We start from the raw sequence: 25,382 nt of genomic DNA, 5'->3' as shown, positions 1-25,382 counted from the left end.
CATCGTAGTTTTTTCTGCCGACTTTTCTTCTCACCTTCTCCGCCTAAAGGATGTCCTCACGTGTCTCGCCGGCGCTGGGCTTCAGTTGAATTTGAAGAAGTGCCACTTTGCCGCCCGAAAACTCACAATTTTAGGCCACGTAGTTTCTAAGGACGGCATTCTTCCCGACCCCACCAAACTTCGCGCAGTTGCAGAGTTCCCGAAGCCAACCTCCCTGAAGCAGCTTCGGAGCTTTATCGGCCTCTGCTCCTACTTTCGACGTTTCATCTTGAACTTCGCCTCTATCATCGCTCCTCTGACCCAGCTCCTTGCCGGCAGCTCCGGCCTTTCCGCCTGGACTCCAGCCTGCGATAAAGCCTTCGACACTTTACGCCGCCTTTTGGTTTCGCCGCCCATTCTACGCCACTTTGATCCGGCTGCGCCTACGGAGATCCACACTGATGCCAGCGGTATTGGGCTTGGTGCCGTCCTTACCCAACGTAAGCCTGGTTACAGCGAGTATGTTGTGGCATACGCCAGCCGAACATTGACAAAGGCAGAATCTAATTATTCAGTCACAGAAAGGGAATGTTTGGCCATTATTTGGGCTATCGGAAAATTTCGTCCTTATGTGTATGGTCGACCGTTTTACGTTGTGACCGATCACCACGCTTTGTGCTGGCTTGCCTCTCTGAAAGACCCATCCGGTCGCCTTGCTCGCTGGGCTCTTCGTCTCCAGGAGTTTGACATTCATGTCATTTATCGATCAGGCCTAAAGCATACGGACGCGGATGCTCTTTCCCGCTCGCCATTGCCTAGAGATAATTCGTCTGACCACGTCTGTGCCTACGATTTGTCGACTCTTACAACTATCGACATGGCTACCGAGCAGCGGAATGACCCTTGGATCAATGCACTTTTGGATTTTCTCTCAAGTCCTACTCCCGGTCATTCATCCAAAGCGCTCGTCCGCCAAGCCCACCACTTCTCCATTCGTGACGGTCTTCTCTATCGCCGCAATTATTTGCTTGATGGACGGAAGTGGCTTCTAGTCATCCCGCGTCATCTCCGTGCCGACATTTGTGCTGCGTACCATGGTGACCCACAATGTGCTCACGGTGGCGTATTGAAAACCTACACGCGCCTACGTCTGCGATTTTACTGGCGTGGAATGTACCGCTTCGTAAGACATTTCGTGCGCGCTTGCGAATCTTGTCAACGCCGAAAAACTCCTCAGAAGTCCTCTGTTTCGTTGCAGCCGTTACCCTGCCCTGCTCGTCCGTTTGACCGCGTTGGCATAGATCTCTATGGCCCTCTTCCGACTACTCCTGCTGGAAACCGGTGGATTATTGTGGCAGTAGACCATCTGACTCGCTACACTGAAACATCACCGTTACCCTCTGCCTCTGCAAGAGACGTTGCTTTGTTCATTCTCCACAACTTGATTCTTCGCCACGGGACTCCGAAGGAACTGCTCAGTGACCGCGGACGCGTTTTCTTGTGCGACGCTCTCGAGGCCCTACTGAAAGAATGTCGCATCATTCATCGCACCGCTACTTCTTACCACCCTCAGACGAATGGCCTGACAGAACGCTTCAACCGTACTCTGAGTGACATGCTGGCCATGTACGTCAACGACGCTCATTCCAACTGGGACCATGTTCTTCCCTTCGTAACCTACGCGTACAACACTGCGATACAGACCACCACCGGATTTTCTCCCTTTTTTCTTCTTTACGGGCGCGAGCCAACCTGCACAATGGACGCGCTTTTTCCCTACCGCCCTGATGTTTCTGAATCGACGCCACTCTCGGACGCCGCCCAGTACGCAGAAGAATGCCGTCAGCTCGCTCGTTCGCTTACAAAGGAAAATCAGTGGCAACAAAAACACCATCGTGACACTGGTGAGGCGCCTTCATATGCGCCCAACTCCCTGGTGTGGCTCTGGGTTCCTGCCACAACCGCCGGCCTGTCAAAGAAGCTTCTTGCTCGGTATCACGGTCCATACCGAGTCCTTCAAAAAACATCTCCTGTGAACTACGTAGTTGAGCCGGTTACGCCATCTGCGGAATTGCGTCGCCGTGGACGCGAAATAGTTCATGTGGACCGAATCAAGCCTTACTACGATCCGTCTGTCCTTTCGGCACCATGAGTCGCCAGGATGGCTCCTTCTCTGCCCGGGGGGAAACTGTAGTGTGGTAATCTTCATCGATATAACCACTGACATGCGTCGCGTGCTGCCGCTCTCAAGGACGAAGAAGTTGTTCGCTGCCTTGCTCTTTCGCCACGCCTGACGCTTCGCTGCGAGTCTCCCCTGAGCGGCTGGAATCACCTGGGTTCACCGAATAAACACACCCCTACAATATATATATATATATATATATATATATATATATATATATATATATATATATATATATATATATATATATTCAATTGCAGCTATCGTGGTGCACATCCATTGCGTAAGTTTCAATAAATGCAATGCGACATGAGGTGTTACAGCCCGCGAAATGCTGCTTTTCCGAGCACAGAATGTTCACGCGCTATAATAAAAATATCTATTTGCTCTTACAGCATGAGCCATAAAAAATGTGATTAGTGAATTGCATAATGAGTTCTCTCGTAATGTACCTAAACAACATTTGTAGGCTCCACTAATGCTTGCTAAATGACAGAGCATGCATTCTAGAAGGTGATCTTTCAGTTGTTCGCGCTTTCTTGGTCTGTGGTTGCGTTGATATCGACATGAAAGGTTGTCATACATAAAACTACTCTACCCACAACATAATTGGTGTTTTCGTTTTTAAAATGGTGCTTGCGTATTATCACCCATAGACACTCACCACCCCCCAAATACAATGCAACTCCCTTAAGACAGAACTACACCCACATGCTCATACATTCTGAGGATCCAATCACTCCCGGACTACATCTGTTGCCGAAAATAGACCGTTCACATGCTAAAACTAATTAATAAAAGCCTAAAACAATTAGACTACTTCTCCCATTTCAAAAAATACCCACAACTTCATGTATAGACGTATGAACCTCAAGTCATATTGCCCACAATCATGAACATATTGCACCTTGGTACACCTTCCCCTCTATATGAAACCTGACACTAATACAAATTGAAATAACAAAGAAGTACAGCAGAACGCATACAAGAGTTTAAAGTAAATGTGAAAATAACATTCCATTCTATACCGATGATTCTAAAATGGCTACATATGTAATTAGCGCTGTAGTGGGAAACATGCACGAACGAAGAAACAGGTTACCTCACTCTGCATCTGATTTTACTGCCGAATGCAACACCCTCTTCTTAGTTGTAGAAAAGAAGTAAACAACAACGAGGGAAAGCGTATATTCTGCAGCGAATCTTTCATTTTAGTTACAGTTGCACTCACAAATGGAACAGAACCATTAGTCGGAACAATAATACATTGGTAACTGCAGCCTAAACACAAAGTCATGAAATTAAATACCGTAGGGTACAATTGTAATCAGTCCTAGACATCTGATCAATACTCTGCAGCGGCACTCTATGCTGAAGAAAAAAGTAATCACGCTGACTAAAGATATGTATGTATGTATGTATGTATGTATGTATGTATGTATGTATGTATGTATGTATGTATGTATGTATGTATGTATGTATGTATGTATGTATGTATGTATGTATGTATGTATGTATGTATGTATGTATGTATGTATGTATGTATGTATGTATGTATGTATGTATGTATGTATGTATGTATGTATGTATGTATGTATGTATGTATGTATGACTTTACTAGGGAGCCGGCAAACGACGGGTTAAAGCGTCGTGACGCTGGCCAAGCGTCTACCCGGGGTTGAGCCCTACTCTGCACTACCTCATTTGGCCCGTTTTTGGTGGGTTGTGAGGCTTGTGCTTTTCGAGCGCACCCCGGGCCTGCTGGACTGCCCATAGTAGATATGTATAGATTTGTCAATGAAATTCAGAGAAAAATAGCAAACGTTTCAGGAGAATTGAATGAACAGCAAACGATTTTTTGTGAAGCCAATCATCAATTATGCAAATCCTGCAGTCATCAGAAACGAGCCATCGAAGCAATTTTGGGTCGCAACTGCATCCGACACGCAACTTCATTTTAAAGAAAGAGTAACACCAACATGTGCAGGCAGTGGACGTGAGCCCAAGATAAGCCACATTTTATTCTCCTACCATATCTTGAAGAACAAAGGAAGAAAAACATATCTTATTCATTCCCACATTGCTTCTTGGGTAGAATGCTTGGCTATCATGCTTGGCCAATCCTAGCCTGAGCTGCTTATGCGCCATAAATCACAACACAAAATTAGATAAAGGCGCGTGGCTTTGCACTGAGTACGGTCATGTGTTTGTCGTATGCTTGAACAGCCTGTTTAATTTTTTTGGCAGGCTTTCCAGAGAATTCGCGCTTTTAAACGCAAGAAAAAATATTAACAAGTGACTGAAGCTCTGGGTCTCGTGGTTCTCTCTGTGCCAGAATTAAGGTATGCATATTGTAATTTACAGCACTTAGAATGTGAAAACATAATTTTCGTAGGTATGATACAAGCACAAGCTAAAAGCTAGATAGATATTGTTAGTTCCACCAGAAAGCGCGTGTCTTGCACTAGAGCAGTTACGTGATGAGGTTACGCCTCAGAATTTTCTGGCAGCGTCAAATACCCAAAAACTTTTCACCGTATTCAACCGGTGAATATCTGTCCGCCTAGGATCCAAATAGCCAGTCATGAGAGTGATGCACTGGCGATCACATTTTTTCGCATGTAAATATAATGCACGTAGTGTTTCGCATATTGATTAAGCCGCTGATTTTAAAGTTGATGCTCACATCGCATGTCAAAGCGTTTATTTTGAGAAGGAAGAGTTCTGTAAATATTTTCGTCTCCTGTAAAAACTTTGCCTTTCTACTGAAATATGGGAAAGAGCGTGTCGAGGGGATCTAGCTGCTTTCTAATTAAGATACTTTTGCACTAGTGCGCTACAATTACGCTACGTCAAAAATGAACTTTATTCAGCTACGCTCCTTTTACATAAATTATGGACTGCCTCTGCTTTATTTCAATGTAGCAATTTAGAAACAATGGCTGTAAAAACCTTCTTTTCATAAGCATAATCGCCCAGAGACTGTATTAAGCGCCGGGAACACTTTACTATGTTTATATTAATGTGAAAGCGTTGTTACTTTTCTGGAGAAGTTTCTCTCCAGAAGTTTCTCCGGGCCTCTTCATGGCATTTATAACATATCGAATAGCTTTGAATACCGAACCTGGCGAACAGCGAAGAGGAGAATGCGATGTACTTGCGCACGTATAGATTGCACACGCATACTTCTCACTGCGATCACATGCCTTGGTTTGGTGCCGCGATTCTCAAGTACGCTCATATTCTGCGTCATGGACTCCAGTCTCTCACAATGAAGGAGCAGGAAGCAAGCTGTTTTGCTTCATCAGCATTCGGCCGCAGTGCTAGCTTTTAACCTTGTCTTCACTTTCATCCTCATGAGCCTGACTATACCCACTGCAGGGTGAAGGCCTCTCCCATATTTCTCCACTTAATCCGGTTCTATGCAAGCTGCATCCACTTGACCCCTGCGAACTTCTTAACCTCATCCGCCTACCTAACTTTCTGCCGCCCCCTGCTACGCTTTCCTTCCCTTGGAATCCCTACTGAAAATATTGTGCGAGGCTCTGCGTGATTATCTGTGCGTGGTTATTGACCCGCACAGCGCGAGTTTGTGCGTGCGAGGATGTGCGATTCGAGAATTTGCGATTCGAGGATGTGCGAGCGAGAATGTGCGAGCGAGAATGTGCGAGCGAGGATGTGCGACGTGTGCACGGTGGGAGAACGTGCAACGTGTTCACGGCGCGAAGGCGTGCACACTGTGAAGATTTTTGTACCCGTGTGTGTGTGGCAAAATTTGTGCATAGCTATCAACATTCAGAGTGCATGGATGTGGGCACTCACTTAAGGCCCCAATATAGTCCGACGTAACGCGCGCGCGCACGTCGCCCTCCGCGACGTTACGTCGGCGAAAAACCGAGGTCTATAGTCCAACGTCACGGCGTGATGGACGTAGCGAGCGCGAGCCGACGCGGCCCAACGTCGCTGACGCGCAAACAGAATCTCGCCTATTTCTCGCCGACCGCCTCAGCCGCGTCGGCCATCCATCCCAGCATTCCTCACGTGCAGTGAAGATGGCGGCTTGCATGTAGACAGAGACTGCGCTATAACCACGCGCGCATTTCAGACACTGTTGCGGAAAAGCTGCTAGAAGGAATTCGAGGGCAGCCCTGCGTTAATGATACCAAGCGGATTGACTATACACAGACGTTCAAAGGAAAGAAAAATGCCTGGGATGCAAACTGTCAGTAGTGCGGCTGGGCACAGCTGTGAGTTCTTCGCTGCGGTGTGTGTATCATGCTCGTTTTAATGCATTGCTCTAGAAGGTGTAACGATGGTGTTGTTTCACTTATCTGCAGTACATTCATTGGAAGAATACCAAAAACTGCGGAAGCGGCTTCGCATAGAGTTGTGACCGGTACACGCCGGAATCGAAGGCCGTACTCGATTTGGCCTCACGGAACGTCAGCGGCTCAACAACCAGGGAATTCGCGAAATTTATGGAATTCTACAGGAGCTGCAGCCAGCCGAGGATGTGATCCTCATTACTGTGTAATCTCTAACTCCTCTGTAATCGTACATACACTTAAATTTTGATTAGTTTTCAGTAAAACACGCACGTACACAATCATCGTTCCGTCTGTAGCCGTCGTCGACGCGGGCTCAGGCCGTTGCTGGGCTGGACGTCTCCACGGCTGCCTGTAAATGCTTTGTGCCATTTGAACATTCGCAGTAAACACATCGCGTCATTGCCTTCATCACAATAGTAATTAGTGCCTTGATAGGCTGCAGCCAGGCCCCTGTAGGTGCCCTATCATCTGCTCGAAAATGCACCCCAAAAATGTACCAGCCCTCGAGGGCGTCTTGTGCGCATGCGCGCCGCGGCATCGGGCACGCCAGCCGCGCCATCCTGTATAAGCGGCAGTTTTTTGACGCGCCCGTCATGGCCGACGTGCCGTGGCTGACGTCGCAGACTTAGCCAGTTGCGTCGAAAACGTCGGACTATATTAGGGCCTTTAGTGCAAGGAATGAGTGCACTCTGAAGGTGCAAGACATTAGTCTGATCTCAAACGATGAGACATTCGGCATGGGAATGCTACCATGCTATGGTGATACTCTGCATGGTTGCAAGGCTCCTACATCACACCTCATGTTTGTGTTGTGCATAATACTAATATGCCAGCTTTAGGCCTTGTGCAAGGCCTCAATCAGTTTCTGCTACAGTTATGACACAAAATGTTTTGCAGAAATGATGCTCTCCATGAGATGAGTCTCAAGTGCAAAGAATGCAAGCTTCCAAAAGATACATGTGGTCACCTGGATTGGCTTTATTGGCTGATACAGTGTGGTCACAAAACATCTGCTTTCGGTCCACCAGGTTCGAGCTTGGATGCAGGTTTCCTTCTTCAGCTGCTCTTGGCCTGTTGGATTCGAGCTTGGATACAGGTTTTCGCTGTGCGACATCTGCAAAATGCAAAAAAAAAGCAGGACTATATTCCAAAATCCGAAAATTCAGCTGTCTTTACAAAACATTCTGAGAAAGGGGTAATTAGGTGCTCTATTTTTAATTGATAACAATTAAAAAAGTTTCGATCCTGAACTACAGAAATATGACGAACTGACACAAGAATACAGGCGTTCAGCATCAGTCCATCACAAAATCTAATACCTTAGTCGAACAGATATTTCAAGGGTCTTTGAACCATATCCTATCAATCAAAGACATCTGAGCACTGCTTCATGGAAAGCTACAATAACTAGAGTGAACAGAGCAGTCCAGAACTGGAGACTGGACTTTGAGAAATAAAAGTGTGCATTCTAGATATGGCTTAGCACACAGAGCTAGGAATAAAACCAAACCTGAAATGAAAGATTATGCAATTCTACATATATGGTCATAGAAGAAAAACAAAATTGCACACAGAACAGTACGGAAAGTATATCATCATTGCAACTTGTACAAAAACAGTTGATAACACATCTTCAAAAGTGCACGAGTATTACTTGAGCCCAGCAGCGAATTATCAATGGCAATAGCGGGGTACAAGAGCTTAGTGAGATGATGGAATCTTTGAATGGTGATCGAGAATGCCATGTAGAAGTGGCACAACTCTCCCCAAGTTTACTAAAAGCTTGGTTAGGATTCATGACGGCCGCTCAGCCTTCCTTCCAATAAGGTCGAGAAATACCCTAACCACCCGAGGCAGTGGAAACAGTGCATAGGGATCAGGTTAACTGATATTCACAAACATGCCTTGACTAACACCTTTACTCCAAGCGGTCCTCGAGGCCCTTTTTTTTTTTTTGAAATGAAGCTCCACTTGAATTGCTCCTCGAGTGCATGAGAAAACAGAGCATCTATAAGTGGCAATGACACTACTATGGGGACACCTAGACTTCCACTTGCAAACATGGGGCATCGCAGCTTTCACACACTGTGCAGACTTCGTTCTACTGCATACCAAGCCTTTCATGAAAGTGGATAAAATAAGGATTCACAGACCCACTCTCTGAAGCATTGGCTCCGAGAACCTCAATCTGACGCGAAAATACTGAAACATCGTTTCAAGTATGACCAAGAAAAGCCTCCTAAGTTTCTGCGGCTGACGTTGAGCATGGATAACTATCGTCAGTTGCAGATTTCAATGCTGTAGTTGATCATCGCATTATGCTACTGTGGTGTAAACACATTTCAAGTCATCACCAGATACCTTAGCAACATTTCAGAGCACGCCGAGTGCCAAGTTGCAGAAAGCATTTGATGGCTAACAGCAAATGAAACATGTGCAGTGGTTTCTGTGAACCACTGTGGACAGTGGTGCAATCGTGGGGAATGTCATATTGTAAATAGGAAGACAGCGAGGTACCGGAGGTGCAGTTGTGCCATGGAACACCTCTGCTGCACACATCAATGGATTTCTGATTGCCTCAAATATACTTGTATGTCTAGATGCAGTACTGAAGGGGGGGGGGGGGTCAATTCTGTCTTTTTAGCTGTGGAGAGATATTTGCAGTTGGTGGAAGGCATGGCTTTTCAAGTGCGCTTAAAATTAAAGCTCCTAGCTTGCTTGGAAACAGAAGCGGCATTTGCTTCTGGAAAGACAAATTTGTTGGCTTGGGTGCATGCGCTATAACATGCTTCTTTGAACCTCACATGTGCGCAACGCTCGCCGCTGAGCACTCAGAGGGCAAATATGCAACTAGGTCACTAGAGTTCACAGCCGTTCGAGCAGTTCTCAATGCCTAAATCCTGTTCTACATCAGCCATATGTCACTGGCAGTGAATGTTGATAGATGTGAATTGTTTTCAGCCATTTTTCACAGCTGACTTGTTCATGCAGTCTGCAAAACATATTTTACTAGGCTGTGACTTTTTTTTTTAACGTCCAAAAGCGACTCAGGCTATGAGAAATGCTGTAGTGGAGGACTGCAGAAATTTCAACCACCTGGAGTTCTTTAACGTGCACTGATGTCGCACCGCACATGGGCGCCTTGCTTTTAGTCTCCATCGAAAAGCGGCCGCCACAGCCTACTAGCCTGTGACTCTTGAGGCAGCTTGTGGATGCTGTTCACAAGGACTTGGCATTAGAAAATGAGCATGTTACACGTAGTGGCATGCACTTTCCAGGCCAAATTTTGGCCTTATGGCCCATTCGGTTGAGGGGACGAGAGCAGAGGTGCAGTACAGAGAAGTACAGGAGCACGCCGAGCGAGGGTGTAATTTTCCTCCCACGGGAACGCTCTCTGCGTGTCGAGAGCAGTACGCCACGACCATTGTGACCGCACTTCCCTCCCCAGCATTCTCCGCCTACCCGCAGTAGCAGCAGTTGCAACCCGAGGAGAAGCAAACACTCCATGTAGAACTGCTTTGCATGCCTTTGTTCTCACAGCGCGGCGATCTACCTCCTTTGGCCCTTTCGATGCCAGCAGTGACTCTCAAACCTGAGCAATGCTTTGCAGCCACCATTTAGAGCGTCACCGACTTGAGAAAAGAAAAAAGATGGTGCGGATACACCGCTTTATGTCATGTGACTTCCTCTACACTCGCTTTAGATGAGGGAGCAGCCGGGAGTGCATTCAGGTGCTCTCAGCAAAGGAAAAGACCTCCTCTTCTACCATTGGAAGCCAGCGATTCTACTCCTGCTCTACCACTGGAGGGCACCCACTTGTCTGAGAGCACTTTCGATGTGCTCTCGAGGGCGCCTGCTCTCCCGCTCGAATTCGCCATTAGTCTTGCCCCGTATGCCACTTGTGCTGTCTGGAGTGGAGAAATATTTCTGAAGGGTAAGTCGGAAGAAATGCTGAAAAGCATTCAAGAATCTGAACTGAACCTTAAGTAGAGAAAAGACTGTTTTCTGCACTTTATGGAGCTGAGGTAGCGTCGAGTGGAGACATGTTTTTGAATTTGGCCACAAGGGTAAAATTTGAATTAACTATTCCACACGCAAAACACTCATGTCCTAATGTCAAGTCCTCTGAACATTCAGAAGCAAACTCGATATTCACAGGCTAACAGAACGTTTCCCAGGCTGCATGAAAAGGCAGCTGTGAAAAACAGCTGAAAACGCTTAATGTTAGGCAAAATGTCGCTGCTGCTGTGATATTGTTCATGTAGAACATGACATATGCATTGAGAAATGCTGTGAAATTCAGTGACCAAATTTGTTTATTAAGATTTGATTTGAAGTTGCTGCTACACTTGATCTTTAAGCTTGCAGGGCTCAGGGGAGAGGGAAGAAAATATGCGTGCTTCTTCGCTACATATACACCCAAACCAACAAATTCAACTCGCTGATTTCAGTTTCCAAACAAAGCTTGGAGCCACAATGGTCACTGCACTTGAAAAGCCATGCCTTCTGCCTACCGTGAATATGTCTCTACAGAACAAGTGAACCAACCGCTTTGACAGCACCGTGTGTCCGTAGAGTACATAGTACCCTGATGTGACAAGCAAGCCATTGATGCCTGTAGCACAGATGTTGACATTGTTCACAAGGCTCAATCGCGCTACTAGTGGCCCCAGCTTCCTTTACACGTACTTCTTCATCATCATCATCAGCCTGATTATATCCACTGCAGGGCGAAGGCCTCTCCCATATTTCTCCACTTAACCCGTGTCTGTGCTAGCTGCGTCCACTTGACCCCTGCGAACTTCTTAATCTCATCCGCCCACCTAACTTTCTGCCGCCCCCTGCTACGCTTTCCTTCCCTTGGAATCCAGTTTGTTACCCTCAGCGACCATCAGTTATCCTCTCTTCGCACTACATGTCCTGCCCATGTCAATTTCTTCTTCTTAATTTCTACTAGAATGTCGGTAACTTGAGTTATTTCTCTGACCCACTCTGCACGCTTTCTATCTCTTAATGTTACCCCTACCATTTTTCGTTCCATAGCCCTCTGGGTTGTCCTCAACTTAAGTAGAACTCTCTTGGTTAGCCTCCACATTTCAGCCCCATAGGTGAGTACAGGCAAGATGCAACTGTAGTATACTTTCCTCTTGAGCGATACCGGTAAGCTGCTAGTCATAATCTGAGAGTGCTTGTCAAATGCGCTCCATCCCAATCTTATTCTTCTTATTATTTCCTTTTCGTGGTCCGGATCTGCGGTTACTACCTGTCCTAAGTAGACATATTCGCCTACTACTTCCAGTATTTCGCTACCTAATGTAAACTGCTGTTCCTTCCCGAGGCTGTTGAACATTACCTTAGTCTTCTGCATACTGATTTTCAACACATACTTGCTAAGGCCAAAAATGGGAAGACTGCAAAAATGGGGGGGGGGGGGGGGGAGGAGGCAGCATTTGTGTACAAAACGGGGAGGCGGCTGCTACTTTCAGGCAGTGTCTGATGCGTCCTAATCTGAACATCCTAAGCATAAAAACATGCAGCAGCAAGCATGCAATGCATGTCTAAAGGTGTGCGTCCGTCGAGATATCTGCAGGCCGCCACCAAATGTTCTCACTACGTCTCTATAGCCAGCGCAAAACTGATCTGCATGCCCACCACCAGTTTTCTCTCAGTACCATCGGGGCGCTGTTTAAATTTTTTAATGCAAAACCATAACTAGCCCATTTACACGTAATTTCATCCGTGACCGTCGTTGGCAGCGTTGGTTCCGAAAAAAAAGAGCAATCACGCCATTGCTGAGCATAGAGCAGCTTAGTAACATAAGGCATGCGGCTGAGCTCAATCAGAAGGATCAGATAACATGACATTTGGGCAAAGCCTTTAAACTCAAGTACACTGAGTGGCTGCCCTTAGCTGAGATCGAAAGCAAAGCCAGCACAGCATCTATATCTACTGTGGCTGCATTAGCTGTGCATCACTGCCTACAAGAAGCGCAGTACACCAACTGTTTTCGCAGCCAGCGACACCTACTCTTGCTCGGCTAAAGTCTGTTTTGATTGATTTCCTGCTTAGCCAATGATGCCGATGGTGCTAGTGTGGCCTCTGATGGAGATGCTTGAAATTATAATGCGGCTGCTGATTCCTCTGTGCTGGTTCCGCAAAAGCCATTCTTTGCAGGCAGAAGCCCCTTATCGGAAGATTTAGGGCAGTGATCGTGCAATCAGAAAGTTTGGTCAAACATCTGAAGTCTTCTAAAAAGTCGGAAGGGTTGGCTGCAGGTATGTATGCAACATGCCTTCCCCACAAGTGTGTCCTTGTCTGTGGAAGCCACCAAGCAGAGCAAACTTACTATTAGTCCTCAAATTTGTACCGTAGCTCTGCACTAAGTAGGTTCTGAAACACTGCTCATATACAGCGACAACTTAAAATGTGCAGCACCGCAGAAGTATGTGATGATCAACTACAGCACTGGAGTTAGTGATAGACAATGATTATGCCTACTAGGTGTCAGAAGCTGGGATGTCAGGAGGAATACCAAAGCCATACCCAGAAAAAATAATGTGCTAGAAGTTCTAAGTTAACCAGGTTTGACCTGGGCTGTCACTCAGCCAATGCTTCAGAGAACCGATCTGTGCATACTCACTGTATCCACTTTAGTAAAAAGCTTGTAAACCCGCAGAACAAAGCCCACAGAGAGAACAAATGATAAGATGTCAAGTGTTTACAAGTTGAGTGCCAGTCTATGAACCCTCAAGGTCACATAACTGCCAATAAATGAAAAGCAGGCATTCAGGGCTACGTGGAGTTGAAGTCAATGTATTCTTATGAAGTCAAGATTTCCTGTCACTATACTCAATCTCACAAGCTGTCTGCTGCACCTGGCCCATTCGAGATCATATAGATTATAGTAGGTAATTGTGCTCTTAGGTGCCTCTCACCCCTTGAATTGGCCAGGGAGAAAGTAGGAGCACAATGACCTACTTGGACCCTTTGCAAAACTCAATGCGTCACCTATATTATATAGCAAAATCCTTGTGGGAGAATATTTTTGCACATCTTGGGTGCACAGTCACGTGATACATGGGTGATGTAGCCTATATGTCACATACACATATCTCCTAGATTTTTTTTTTTTACAGAGGCATGCTGCTTAGTCAAAAGACGCGATGCGCAGGAGTGTAGTGCGCACCGATTCTGTGCGTTTGCAATTTTTTGTTTTCGTTCTGTTTCTTCCGATAGTTTGGTGGAACAGCTGGTATGCAATGCGATGCGGGATTCTGGAGTCGTGAGTCTGTTTTTTCACAGCATGTCACCGGGATGGTGCGTTTGTGTTCTGCAGTCTAAAAAAAATGTGCAAGAGTACTTGCCGTGTGCGGGGCTGCATATATATTGAGTACCAGAGTGAGAGTTATTTGCACACACGCATGCCCATACGTGCCCATACACATGCAGTTTTGTAGTGGCGCAAAAAAAAAGTAATTCTGTCAAGACAGAGCATCTTCTAAAGGGCACGTAAACTTTGACGTTTGGATTAAGCAATGGAATTATACAAGATGTTTCACATAAGGTTTGCTTTATGGGGTTTAACGCCCCAAAGCGACTCAGGCTTGTATCACATGGGGGGCTTAACTCAAGGTACAAAACCAGCCCATGTGCGGACACAGAAGCAGTCAAACCTTCGGTGCTACAAAAAAAAAAGCAAGCATGCACACTGCTCTGTGCTTTGCCGAGGCAGCTCCAAGCCATCACTCACTTGAAACCGTGCTGCCTGCGTTGGCCAGCCTGCCCCCCCCCCCCTCGATTCATTCATTTTTTCCGCACTGCTAAATAAAAAAAAAGAAAGCATGCATACTGCTGTGCGTTTAGCTCGCAGGACAGCTAGACTCCCCTCCCATTACCTCCACTCCCCCTTCCCACCCGCCACTCATTTTAAAGGACCAACATCCCAGCACCCTTGCGTCCTTCACGCACAGACCAGGCAACCCTTTTCTCACTCTCTCCCAGTAGAATGAAAAAAAAAGCCCATGCAGGACATGCAGGAGTGACATAGCCACGTCACTTTTGTTTCAATGAGGTTTGGGTTGCTTTGACCTGAGCAGCAGTATAGGGAGCGCTCAAGATTTGATTGCTTCTGTGCGCAGCACGTTAGAGCACAGGGCTCGATCGGCCACCCTTGTACCTTAAGTTAAACCCGTTGTGTGAAACGATAGTGCCGCAAAATTGTTGGTTCATAAGCTAAGCCACATCTTTTATGAATTTACAACTTAACTTCAAACACCAACGTTTATGTGCCCTTAGAAGATGCTCTCAGTCTTGACAGTTATTTCTTTTCTGCCATTGCAAAACAGCATGTGTGTGGTGTGCGTGTGTGCAAGTAACTCATGCACTAGCCTTGCACGTTTTCATTACAATGAGGAAAACAAATGCACAATCCCTGCAGCCCACTGTGAAGAAGAACACTCTTGACTCCGTGTCCTTGCATTGCTCGAATACCACCAACGCCACTAAACCACCGGAAGAAAAAGAATGAAAGCTAAGCAAAAGATAGCAAATGCACAGAATCGGCGCTCACTCTAAATTCCCTTGCATCATGCTTTTTGACTGAGCAGCGCTTCTCTCTCAAGGAAAAAAAGAATACAAACTCCACAAGATATGTGTACGTAACACATAGGCTATGTCACTGATGTATCACATGATTGTGCACTGAAGACATGCAAAAATATCCTCCCAATTCCCTTTGGGGCAGAAGTTGGGTGCAATGCTGAATATTTCTGCATCAAACCTCATGTTATGCACGAATCTGACGAGAAGCATGCCTTCACTATTGAAAACCAGAAGGGCGGAAGTGGGGGGGGGGGGGTTATGAATTTTGTTACTGAGTGGAGCAGGTAACGGATGTGGTCATTGTCACAAGAAATGTCTCCTGGCAGCCACCTATTTCTGCCCCCAAAACAGGTTTGGCCGCCACAGTGAAGGGGTTTGCGCTGAGCAGAGAAGCATTGCAGAAATATTCTGCCAGAAAAACCCCATACTTCAATCATGGTCTATGATTACATATGGCATAGTATTATCAATAACACTCCCCTGTTTTCTCTTTTCACTTTACATACAAATTATATTCGCACTCAGTTTAGCTACCAAAAAAGTGCAGGGGGGCCTTTTAGAGAGGAAATTTGTCAGAGCTGATTTATAAGAAAGCAGCCATCAACGGGTCTAGTTGAAGACAGGAAGACCAGAAAAATAACCCTCCAGAAAGGTCTTCAAGGAGTTCCAATTTGAGAAAAATTTATTCACAGTAGTTCTGCATAAATGTGTGAAATTTAGGAAAACAAAGACAAACATGCTGAAAAAAAGAAAAATTAAATAGGGACAAGAGAGGTGGCAACTGCGAAAAAGAGAGCCACCTGTAACCATGGTCTAGACGCATGCCAGGCTGTCACTTTGGGTTTATATTATATAGGCTCATGCTCTCTTCGATTGTTCCCTCTGAAGTGCACTTTTAGTTTTCATGTAGGCTTGCGTTTAGAGAAAAACCATGCAATTTTTTTTGAGAATTTTAAGCAGCAAATAATTTCAGGAGTTCCAAAGCTCCTTGAAATAGTTCCTGAAAACCAAGCGTACTCAATGATATCAAAGGCCTGTGTAAACCACACTCCATGATCATCATATTGAAGGGAATGGCTTACCAGCCCAGCCTCTGGGGCCTGTGCCCAATAAAGTATGGATGCATCACGTAGAACTTATGAAATCAGCTGGTAATGACATCTGTTTCAAAACTTCTGGCTTTTCCTATCTTAAAGTAAGCTCGCATTTTCAGTAAGTAGCACTTTAGTGGATAGAATGCAGTAATTTATAATAAAAGACAGCTTCAGCTTGTCCTCAATGTCCTTTTATTACTCTAAAGCTGAACATGAGCTATGAGAGACATCAAGAAGGAGGGCTCTGGGTTAATTTCCAGAGCCCTCTTCCACAAAAGTTCTTCAAGCTATGCAGTGGCACCAAATGTGGGCAGGCAAATTTGCATTTTGCCTATATCAACAGGCCACAGGCACCATTCCACTCCGCATTCTCAAACTCAACAGCCAAATGTCATAGCCAATAAGCAACGGCAGCAAGCAAAGAAAACACTGAATAAACCTAAATGTCAAAATAAACATGAGGGGTCACAAATGCAGTAGTGGGTTAGGCAAATAAAAAACTACACATACTGAAAGATGTCTTCAGTACTTACATCAATGTCCTGCTTCTTGCCCACCACAGCACAGCACAATTCCGGCAAAGGGTATAGAGCTTGAAGGAGCCATTGCTTACGAAGCCACATGGAACTTGCTGCAAGGTAAAAAGTACCATGACCCAAGAAATTAGTGAAAACGTAATATGGTGCAACACGTACATGCAGAGGCTTTGTGAGCAAGAAATAAAGGCACAGAGTAGGAACACCACAATACTGTTTTTTTTTCTTGAAATGATGCACGACATGCTGGTGCAGGTCACTGCATGAAATTTGCCTCTGCCTGCTAAATAATCTTAAATTATTATTTTTTTTATTCAAAATTTCACTTTGGGATTCAATTAGTTGAAGGGCGATTGCCTACAATGCCAGAGAAGAAACAATGTTGACATCACCCGAGACATACCAACAGTGAAATAAAATAACCCCTTTCACTCCATCTCGTCGCCAGCCTGGCAAAAGAGCAAGTCAGGCATCACAGTGCCCCTAGTTACAAATAAAAAGCATTTACTTGACCTTAACTGCAAGTGCATTTTAACAGCCTATCCATAATCCACCAGTTCCCACTAGGTTCGAGATCAGACAAGCCCTCCCTTTCTTTATGCTTTACATCGAGCGAGCACCTTAATTGGTACTGCAGCGCCTAATACATGCCTGCAACTACAATACTACTTTTCTAAGAGATGTGGAACTTCATTAAAATTCATTTTATGACCGAAGTAGCAAAGATTGTATTTTATCTTGAAAGAAGCAGCAAGAAAAAACAAGGGTATGAAAGGAGACAATACGGGCACTAGCTTACAACTAATGTTTATTGAAGCACACATGAAATATATAGAGAATACGAGCAACAACGCAAACCACTCAATCACTGATAAGCAAAAAGCAAGACATGAGTAACTAAAATTTAAGAACAGTTCCCTATCTAGATAACCCAACTCACTGCATGGTAACATGATGGATGGCTCACTAACACATTCATTACCTAGTTGTAAAATATGTCTAGCTTCAATGATTTCTCAGCTGATTTGCAATGGATGACAGCCAGAATGTGCACAGCAGAAAGAAACTGAAAGCAACCAGTGCATTCTTACAATGCACAGCCAAGTTGACCTCTACCTATATCTACTCAAATGGAACCGTTCGGAAGTTTTAGTGATTCATGTTTTGCTGTCTGCTTATTGGTGACTGAGCGGTTTGCAGTGTTGCTTGGCATTATATATTTCTTATTTGCATCAATAAACATTAGTTGCGAGTTAGCATCTGCTTGCTTCTTTTCACGTCCTTGTTTTTTCGTGCTGCTACTTTCAAGATGACACCTTACCAACTCACCCAAATTACATCCTTATGATTGTATTTTAGTCAGTGAAATTTTACTTCATGTGACACTAATCAACACACATGACCACGTTTCATGGAACTTAAAGCCAATCAATGAGAGCCTCATCATAAAGCATGAAAGTTGGCTCAGATATGCAGCTCTCCATGCCAACACAGCTTGCACAGACATGATTTTCTGTGGTAAACAAAACACTGGGCTGCTGCAAGGGCGGTACAGAGCAAGCAGAGGGTGCTCTGACACTGAGAAGAAATGTGGCATTGAATCTTGCTGTACATGGAGGCAATGTTTTGGGGCTATGCAGCCGAGTCTAGGTACGAAAGAAAAGGAGAAAAGTTTCTGTCCCCTTGCCGTGAAGAGTGGTTTGCTCACTATTTGGGCTAGGAGTGTACTGGGCTGAAGTGAAGGGAGGAAGTTGGAGAGTTAATGCAAGGTCACTAGGGCTGAAGTAACCCACTCTACATGGCAAGGGGAAAGAGGTATGTTGCCTCTTCCTTTCTGCCTAACTTCAGCTGCATAGCCACAGTTATCCCCGAGTATAGTGATGAGCTACCGTGATCAAGACTTGTAGAACCGAAAACTGAAAGTAACAAAGGGGTATGGCATGATTAAAATATCTATGGTGTCCAGGTGAATAGCACGCTGCACTCCAGGGTTGCTGACTGCGCATTTACTTATTTTATATTTAAAAAAAAAAACAGTAGTTAGTGAACCATAAATATAATACTTCTGCTATTATCAAGATTCCACAGCTCTGTAAACTGCATGAAGAAAGGGAAACTCAATAGCTTGCACTGACAACTCACCAGGCACCCACTGGTGAAATAAAAGTGGAGCAAAATGTCATCTGCATTCACCACATTCATCATGAAGGTATTGCAGACACTAAGCATAGCTCACCATCATAGCACTTCTGATATCATATCCAAGCCATCTATAAAGCTACCTAGCTTGTTACATGAACATATCAACAGATGACTTTTCAATGGTCATATGACTGACCAAATTCTCATGAAAAAATGTTTATGACTAAATCAGCACTTTTCTCAGAGTTCACTGCATGGGAGTGAGTTCGTCAACTGCTAGTGTTTCAGAAAAAGGGGTCATCAAACTGCAAGTAACCTGAGTTGAGTTGCAAACAACAAAATTTCGGAGAGTGGTGAGGAGCAGACTTTGTGGCATTACGAAGGTCATCTACTAACGCTAACAGTAGGCAACCTTGATTTGATGGCAGGGTTCAACATGCCAAAGAAACTTAGACAATGAGGGTCAGCAATAGTAGGTAGCTCTGGATAATTTTGACTATCTGCACTTCTTCAATGTGCACTGACACTGTACAGCACATGGGGACTTAGCGTTTTGCTACCACCGAAATGTAACCACCCCGGCTCAGACCGAGCCCGCGTCACCCAGCTCACTAGTCAAATGCCCTAAACACTGAAACCACCACAGTAGGGTGCAGGCAGCCTTGAAGAGGGTTACATTTGCAGGCATGTTTTGTACAAGCCAAGCTTATATAAGCTGGGTATGGCCAAGCTGCGGCTAATGAGTAGCATGAGGCTCCTTGCAAAGTGCAAATACCGACAGCTTGGCACCTGTCCACCACCCACCATTTGCAGTACTTCCGCCTCTACAGCCAACTTCTCTGTTCTTTCTCCTTTAAGTTCCAAACCACCTATTGTTTAGAATTCTTTTGAACAATGAAACAATATGCCACCCTTATAGACATACATCTAACAGAGCTGCTCACGACTGTAACCATGCTCATTCGAGAATTTCAATATGCTTGCTTTACAAATGGGGCAGTAGAGGCATATTAACAATCGTGGCATGAGTTCTTCACTGTGACCACCAGCTTTGTTAAATGAAAAAAAAAGTCATTATCATTTACTTTGCTCTTTGTAAAATGTTGCCTTTTTAGTCAAGAGTTCTCATTAAAGGTATGGCAGCAGTTGCGTAGGCCCATAGCTAAAGAGCTCTCTGACATATGCCCGCATTGTATTAGCTTGCTTGTACATTGAACTGAGCCTTAGCAAGCTTCGCGGTGATGCAAAGAGATGTTTGCCCATGCTAACATCTCGGCATTTCCATAATGGCGCAGATCAGTGTCTTCACTCTACTTGTGCTATGAGCATTCCTGTCATTAGCACATATTGAAAGTAAAAAGGATGACAGCAGGCAATGCGACATTTGCCAGCAGAGGCACGTTCACCTGCTTTTCCTCTGCACATACAGTGAATTACAATCCCAGAAGTGAAGTGGTCTGCCTGCTCCGCAAAAGAGCACCTGCATCCAGTACAGATTGTGTCCCCATTGCGTTTGGAACTCATGCCAGCGCAAGTAGGTGGTGCCCATGAACTGACAGAAGAATTGCCTGTTATTCTGTGTGCTAGCCCGTGCTTCGTCTACACGTGCCAGCTGTTTTTAAACCTGTAATAGGTCTGCATTTCTCCCGCTGCTTCTTGGGATGACATTTACATCAACAGTTTATGCCATTCTTTCGTATAGCCGAGTGCGGGCAAGCAGGGTAAAATTTCTTTGGCACTATTCTCAAATAAAAGGAAGTCGCAGTTCACCATTTTCACTGTTTCAGAGTTCAGGAATGGCTTTAAGATCATGAATAGCACATAAAGATGATTTCCGCACAAAATCTTCTAGTCACACTCCGAGCTGAGGTCTTTAAAAAAGATTATTGCATAATACTGCTACTCTTAGACTTGCTGTCCTCAAGAGTAAGCACTAGTTCATGACAGCAATTTGCATTCATAGCAGTGGCAAGTAATAATCATCTATTATGGAGCACAGAGGGCACAGTCAGCACAGCAGAGCATGCTACTGGAAATAGAAGGTGCAGCTGAACAAATACTCAAGCAAACTTCTAGCCGGTTCTGTTGATTTCGGAAGAGCAATCCACTGCTCCAGGGACCGATCTTGGCTCAGCAATCGCTCCCCATCTGCATTGGGAGATGGGACCTGTGTTCCGGATCTGCATTTGGAATACAGTTACTCCAAAAAGAGCAGAAAATAATGTTCTGTAAGTCACTAAACCCTGTGATTGGAATTGACTATTAGTAAAGTCTTGTCATCTATCACCTCGATCTGCTCATAATTTAAGTAGCATTATAAAAGTCTGCGATTCTGCAGGAACCTCTGATCTCACACCAAGAATTCAGTGCCCATAGCAGGCACAACGCGCATCTAGAGATGCCAGGTAATGTAACTCGAAAGAAATGTTATGCTAACTCTTCTTTACCTACTAAGAGAGCAAACAGTATTTCTGTCATCGAACCTTCTTTTAAACACTATTTCATGGCAATGGCAGAAGGCATTTCGAGTCAACTGGAGGTCTAACCTAGTACAGTGGCGATGAACGAGCCCCTGAGCCTGCCATGTGCCAAGGCGTAAATGCACTTCACTGCAATGTACGAGTAAACAAGTGGAAGGCTGGAAGCTTGAACAATCTGTTTCCAGTAAACAGTGACGTTTGGGTGGTTAGGTTGGAATACCAAGCAAGCACTCTGCCCATAGCTTTATCTACTAGATTTCCTCTCAAAGGTATAACCAGCAAACAATGTCTGCAACTTAAGCCAGGAGTACAATCCCAGCATGTTCTGAATGTTCTGAAGACTTCGATCATCACATTTACTTTTTAATCATGCCAGTCACATCAACATCAAATCAAAGCAATATATGTGGCAGCTTATGGAACCCTCGCACATACAAAACACACCGAGAAATGCAAGCCAGTCAGTCTAAAGGCAGCCTATCATCAGCATATTGTTCATGGCCTTCACAGGGCCACCAAGTTTGCTCCCTGACCACTCTATGAAAATGCAGTGTTTGCACCCCAAATCGGGTTACAGAAAATGTGGCGGCTCTTTAAATGAAATAGGAGCAGTGCACCAAGAAAGGCAAAAGTTCGTCCCTAGCTCCCATTATGTCAACTGAAGAATGTGCAGAGTCAGACAAGAAATATGGATTTCTGAAAACATGTATTCTGTATAGAAATATGAGTGATATCTAGGAATCTAGGAAGATAGTGGTACCAGTGCAGTAAGCAGTCTGCCCCTTGTGCATCATGAAGGGCCAATGCTCTCGAACTTCCAAACCTTTTATCATGCCAAAACATGCTCACCCAATCAATTATGAATTGTGGAAGGCTACACACTCTAAAGTGGAAACAGTTCCATGCAAAAAAGTAAAAAGAAGCCAAATGCAGAATGTGATGTGACTGTTCAAACAATGTCTGGAAGTGCATGTGGCAACCAAGCAATTCATAAATGTGGTAGCCATTCATAATCTAGATCCAGACACAACACTAATTCCATATCAACATCTACCGTTGCTTCTACAAAACATGCATAAATTTAAACAAAAACACCACAACTGAATGATACTTTAAGCAAAGGCTTGCTTTGCTTGGAATTCTGCATGCACTCATTTTGAAACTTGCATGAATTTCATATTCTCACATCTGTGATGAATCAGTGGTATACTGAGTACAGAAAAACTGCACATTTTGATTCACATTTCATATTAGAGAAGATGAAAATGGGGCATCTCAGCACTAAGATTTTTTTTCGCTTCATTTGTAAATAATTAAACAAGAAAATCAATACTATTGGTACTGTTGAATGCATAATTACCTTTACACCTTACTGACATTTCTGGACTGAAGGTCTGAGTTTGGTGTCTGTCATTTATATGCGCTTAGTAGTTTTTGGGGATTACTTCAGTCACGACCAAAGTATGAAAAAGAAAATATCAAGCCCAATACAGGCGAAAAAATTCAAAATAGCTCAAAACTTCTTTTTTCCCCTTCTGCTACCCAAGGCTCGACAATGGAGTTTAAGTACGGTTGCTGCTGAATCATACTGCCGTCGCATGTTCGCCGGCTCCATATCTCGTTATCCGCAATATTTATGGAACATAAGAATAATGATCTAGCCGTGTTGTAACGCAGGTAGGTTTTACCACTTATTCAATCCGTGTAGTTGCAACTGCACAAGCGCCGGATCTTCAACTGCAGCGCAACATAAGGCCCGGGTCGAGGAACTTGGAACTGGCCCATTCTAAATTCTTGCCGAAGGCTGAATTGCAGTAGGCGCCAGCATCGTGCACCCCGCAATGGTCTTACGAGTGATGATTTGTACGGCATATTCTACTCTGAGCGTGCAGCTCCTGGCACTAACTGTCTCTTTTCCTAGACACTGCAAACGCATTCACCCTTCCCTCGTCAAAAACAAACTACCGTATGTTATAATGACATGCGCGTCTTGATGTTTACGAACTAGCGCTGTGTTGGCATGCATCATCAGTTCTGCGCAAAGTTTTTAGGAGAATGTACAGGGAAGATGGAAATTAACGTACCTCCGAGATGTCAAATGTATGCCGAGTGGTGGCCGCCCTCCAATAGTCCCGTCGTCAGCGTAGTGTTTGCAGTGAGAGCGCACAAAGGAAACGCACTACCTGTCGGGCACGCGAGCACACTTTTTGCACAGGTATGCACACAACCTTACCACGCTTCTGCACATCGCACGAGCTATTTTGTTGCGCTCTGTGCCTCGTATATCTCGAAATAAAGAGCCGCCAGCAGCAAGGCCCCCAACAACACACAAGAGAAAAAGGCGTGACGCCACCAACTCATAATGGCTACGGCTAGCACTTCGATCCGCTTCGGCTGCCTCGTCTGGTTTCGACTTGTTTCGGTTTCGGAAGTCGCTGACCTAACGACTTTGCTGCTCGCCGAACAGTGGCAAGCACGATGTCGGGCGTCTACGCGCTAACGCTGCATGTTTGTCGTGTATACGCGCCTGTAGTTTGTACATTCAAAAATTAGCAGTGCTAGCGAAAGACCACCGTGAGTTTCGCTTCTTTTCTCGCGATGCTGGACAAACTGCGTGCTTTGCTTGTCATGGACGTTAGGTTGACCGCGGTCTGTGGTTCGGCGAACCGGAGCTTTGGCCCAAATTCATTGCCAAGTTCCTTGCGAAAACTCCTGTTCATAAACAGTTACCGTGGCAATTGTTTGTTTGTTAATATTGAAAGACTATACGGCGTTTTACAGATCAAGTGATTTGTTTGGAAACAGAAGATGCTGAATTAATTGTGCTCGCTCATAAAAAACAGTGGGCGAGCCCAATTCGGCTCGCCCGCTATTCCTTTATGGGCGCCACATCTATGGCTGTCAGCTCGAACTGGTCACCTGAGAGCGATAATTTCTTGTGTGATATGTGCCTCACTACTTCAGTGTTTAACTCTTAATGGTGACGAAATTTTTGAATGCCTGTAGCTTATAGCAAAAGCAAGGACAGTGGGGTGAAAGCCTGAACTCTCAATCAGGAAAGATATGCGATATGCAAAAATAGCTTACCGGTCAAGCTTCAAGTGAAGGCAGTGTGGGGTGTTTGCACGCTCTTTACTTCAATTAAGAAACTGACCATACAAATATTTCAACTTATCTCTGTGGCCTACAGCATACAGTAAAGAAGCTAAAGCAATCAAGCTGCTCTTTCCATGCAGCATAATGATTATGACTGCTGGTGGAAACTGCACAACATATATTCGTGGAGTTGCACATGCAGCTTTCCTCAATGCCTCTCGCGTGACGCAGCCTACAGTTACACTGAAAAATATGCCAAATAAAATACATTTCCTTGCAATATGATGATTCAGCATATATGTGTATAGTGTGCATAGCTTCAAGATGCAACACATACTGTTGGTATCGCCTCTCATAAAGTACTAGGATTTGTGTATCTCTTCATTACTCTAAGATCACCGATTCAATCCTTTCTTTTTATTTGACATTGAGACGGACAACATTTGCAAGTGTCATTACGCAGCAGAAAGCTTCAATTCAGAGTAGTGCAGTTCAGCAAATTTTTGCTATAGTCTCAGGAAACTTAAAAATGGTATATATAGGTGTAGATGTCCAAGTCAAAACTCAAAAGGCTGTAGGAGCTGTTTTGCTCAGCCTATCCTTGTGCTGAAAAAGAGAGTCAGGCTGGTTGGTTATAATGAGTCGATTGAGTGAACAGTGCTCTAAGATAGTAAGGGAGATAAAGAAGCAGAATTGTTGTCATCTTCTCTCCCATCCCATCTGTTAGTGCTGTTCAGTCGTTTGAGAATTGTCTTTCTGTGGTCTTTACAAGTGAATATGAGCTCGTGAAGTTTAGTACTGGAGTTGGCTTTCACATTTCTGCTATCACATTTACTTTTCCTTCTACAGATGAAACTACAAGCCAGTTCTTCATACAAACTTGTGATGCCTAATGGTGGTAATAGTGTGCAGTTATAGTGAGTTGTCTCCATTCATATGCAAAA

General features: G+C 44.7%; 1 protein-coding gene across 2 annotated transcripts; it reads right to left on the bottom strand.

The window, feature by feature from the left end:
- Window positions 1–7,113: 7,113 nt before the first annotated feature.
- LOC146193278 (uncharacterized) lies at window positions 7,114–23,680 on the bottom strand. 2 transcript variants are annotated; one of them, XM_084602635.1, is made up of 4 exons: window positions 23,427–23,680; window positions 20,923–21,010; window positions 16,718–16,815; window positions 7,117–7,603 (listed from the first exon to the last, which is right to left on the bottom strand). In XM_084602635.1, the coding sequence occupies exons 3-4, from the start codon at window positions 16,805–16,807 to the stop codon at window positions 7,364–7,366; spliced, it is 330 nt and encodes a 109-aa protein (XP_084458761.1). In that variant the 5' UTR covers window positions 16,808–16,815; window positions 20,923–21,010; window positions 23,427–23,680; the 3' UTR covers window positions 7,117–7,363. The 2 variants fall into 2 exon arrangements, with proteins under 2 accessions (XP_084458762.1, XP_084458761.1); XM_084602636.1 differs by lacking the exon at window positions 20,923–21,010 and having other exon boundaries at window positions 7,114–7,603.
- Between the last annotated feature and the right edge of the window lie 1,702 nt (window positions 23,681–25,382).

The sequence above is a fragment of the Amblyomma maculatum genome, chromosome 4 (genome assembly GCF_055883805.1).
Source record: "Amblyomma maculatum isolate TAMU_Amacu chromosome 4, ASM5588380v1, whole genome shotgun sequence".
Classification (NCBI taxonomy): domain Eukaryota; kingdom Metazoa; phylum Arthropoda; class Arachnida; order Ixodida; family Ixodidae; genus Amblyomma; species Amblyomma maculatum.
This window is presented reverse-complemented; position numbering and strand designations above follow the sequence as displayed.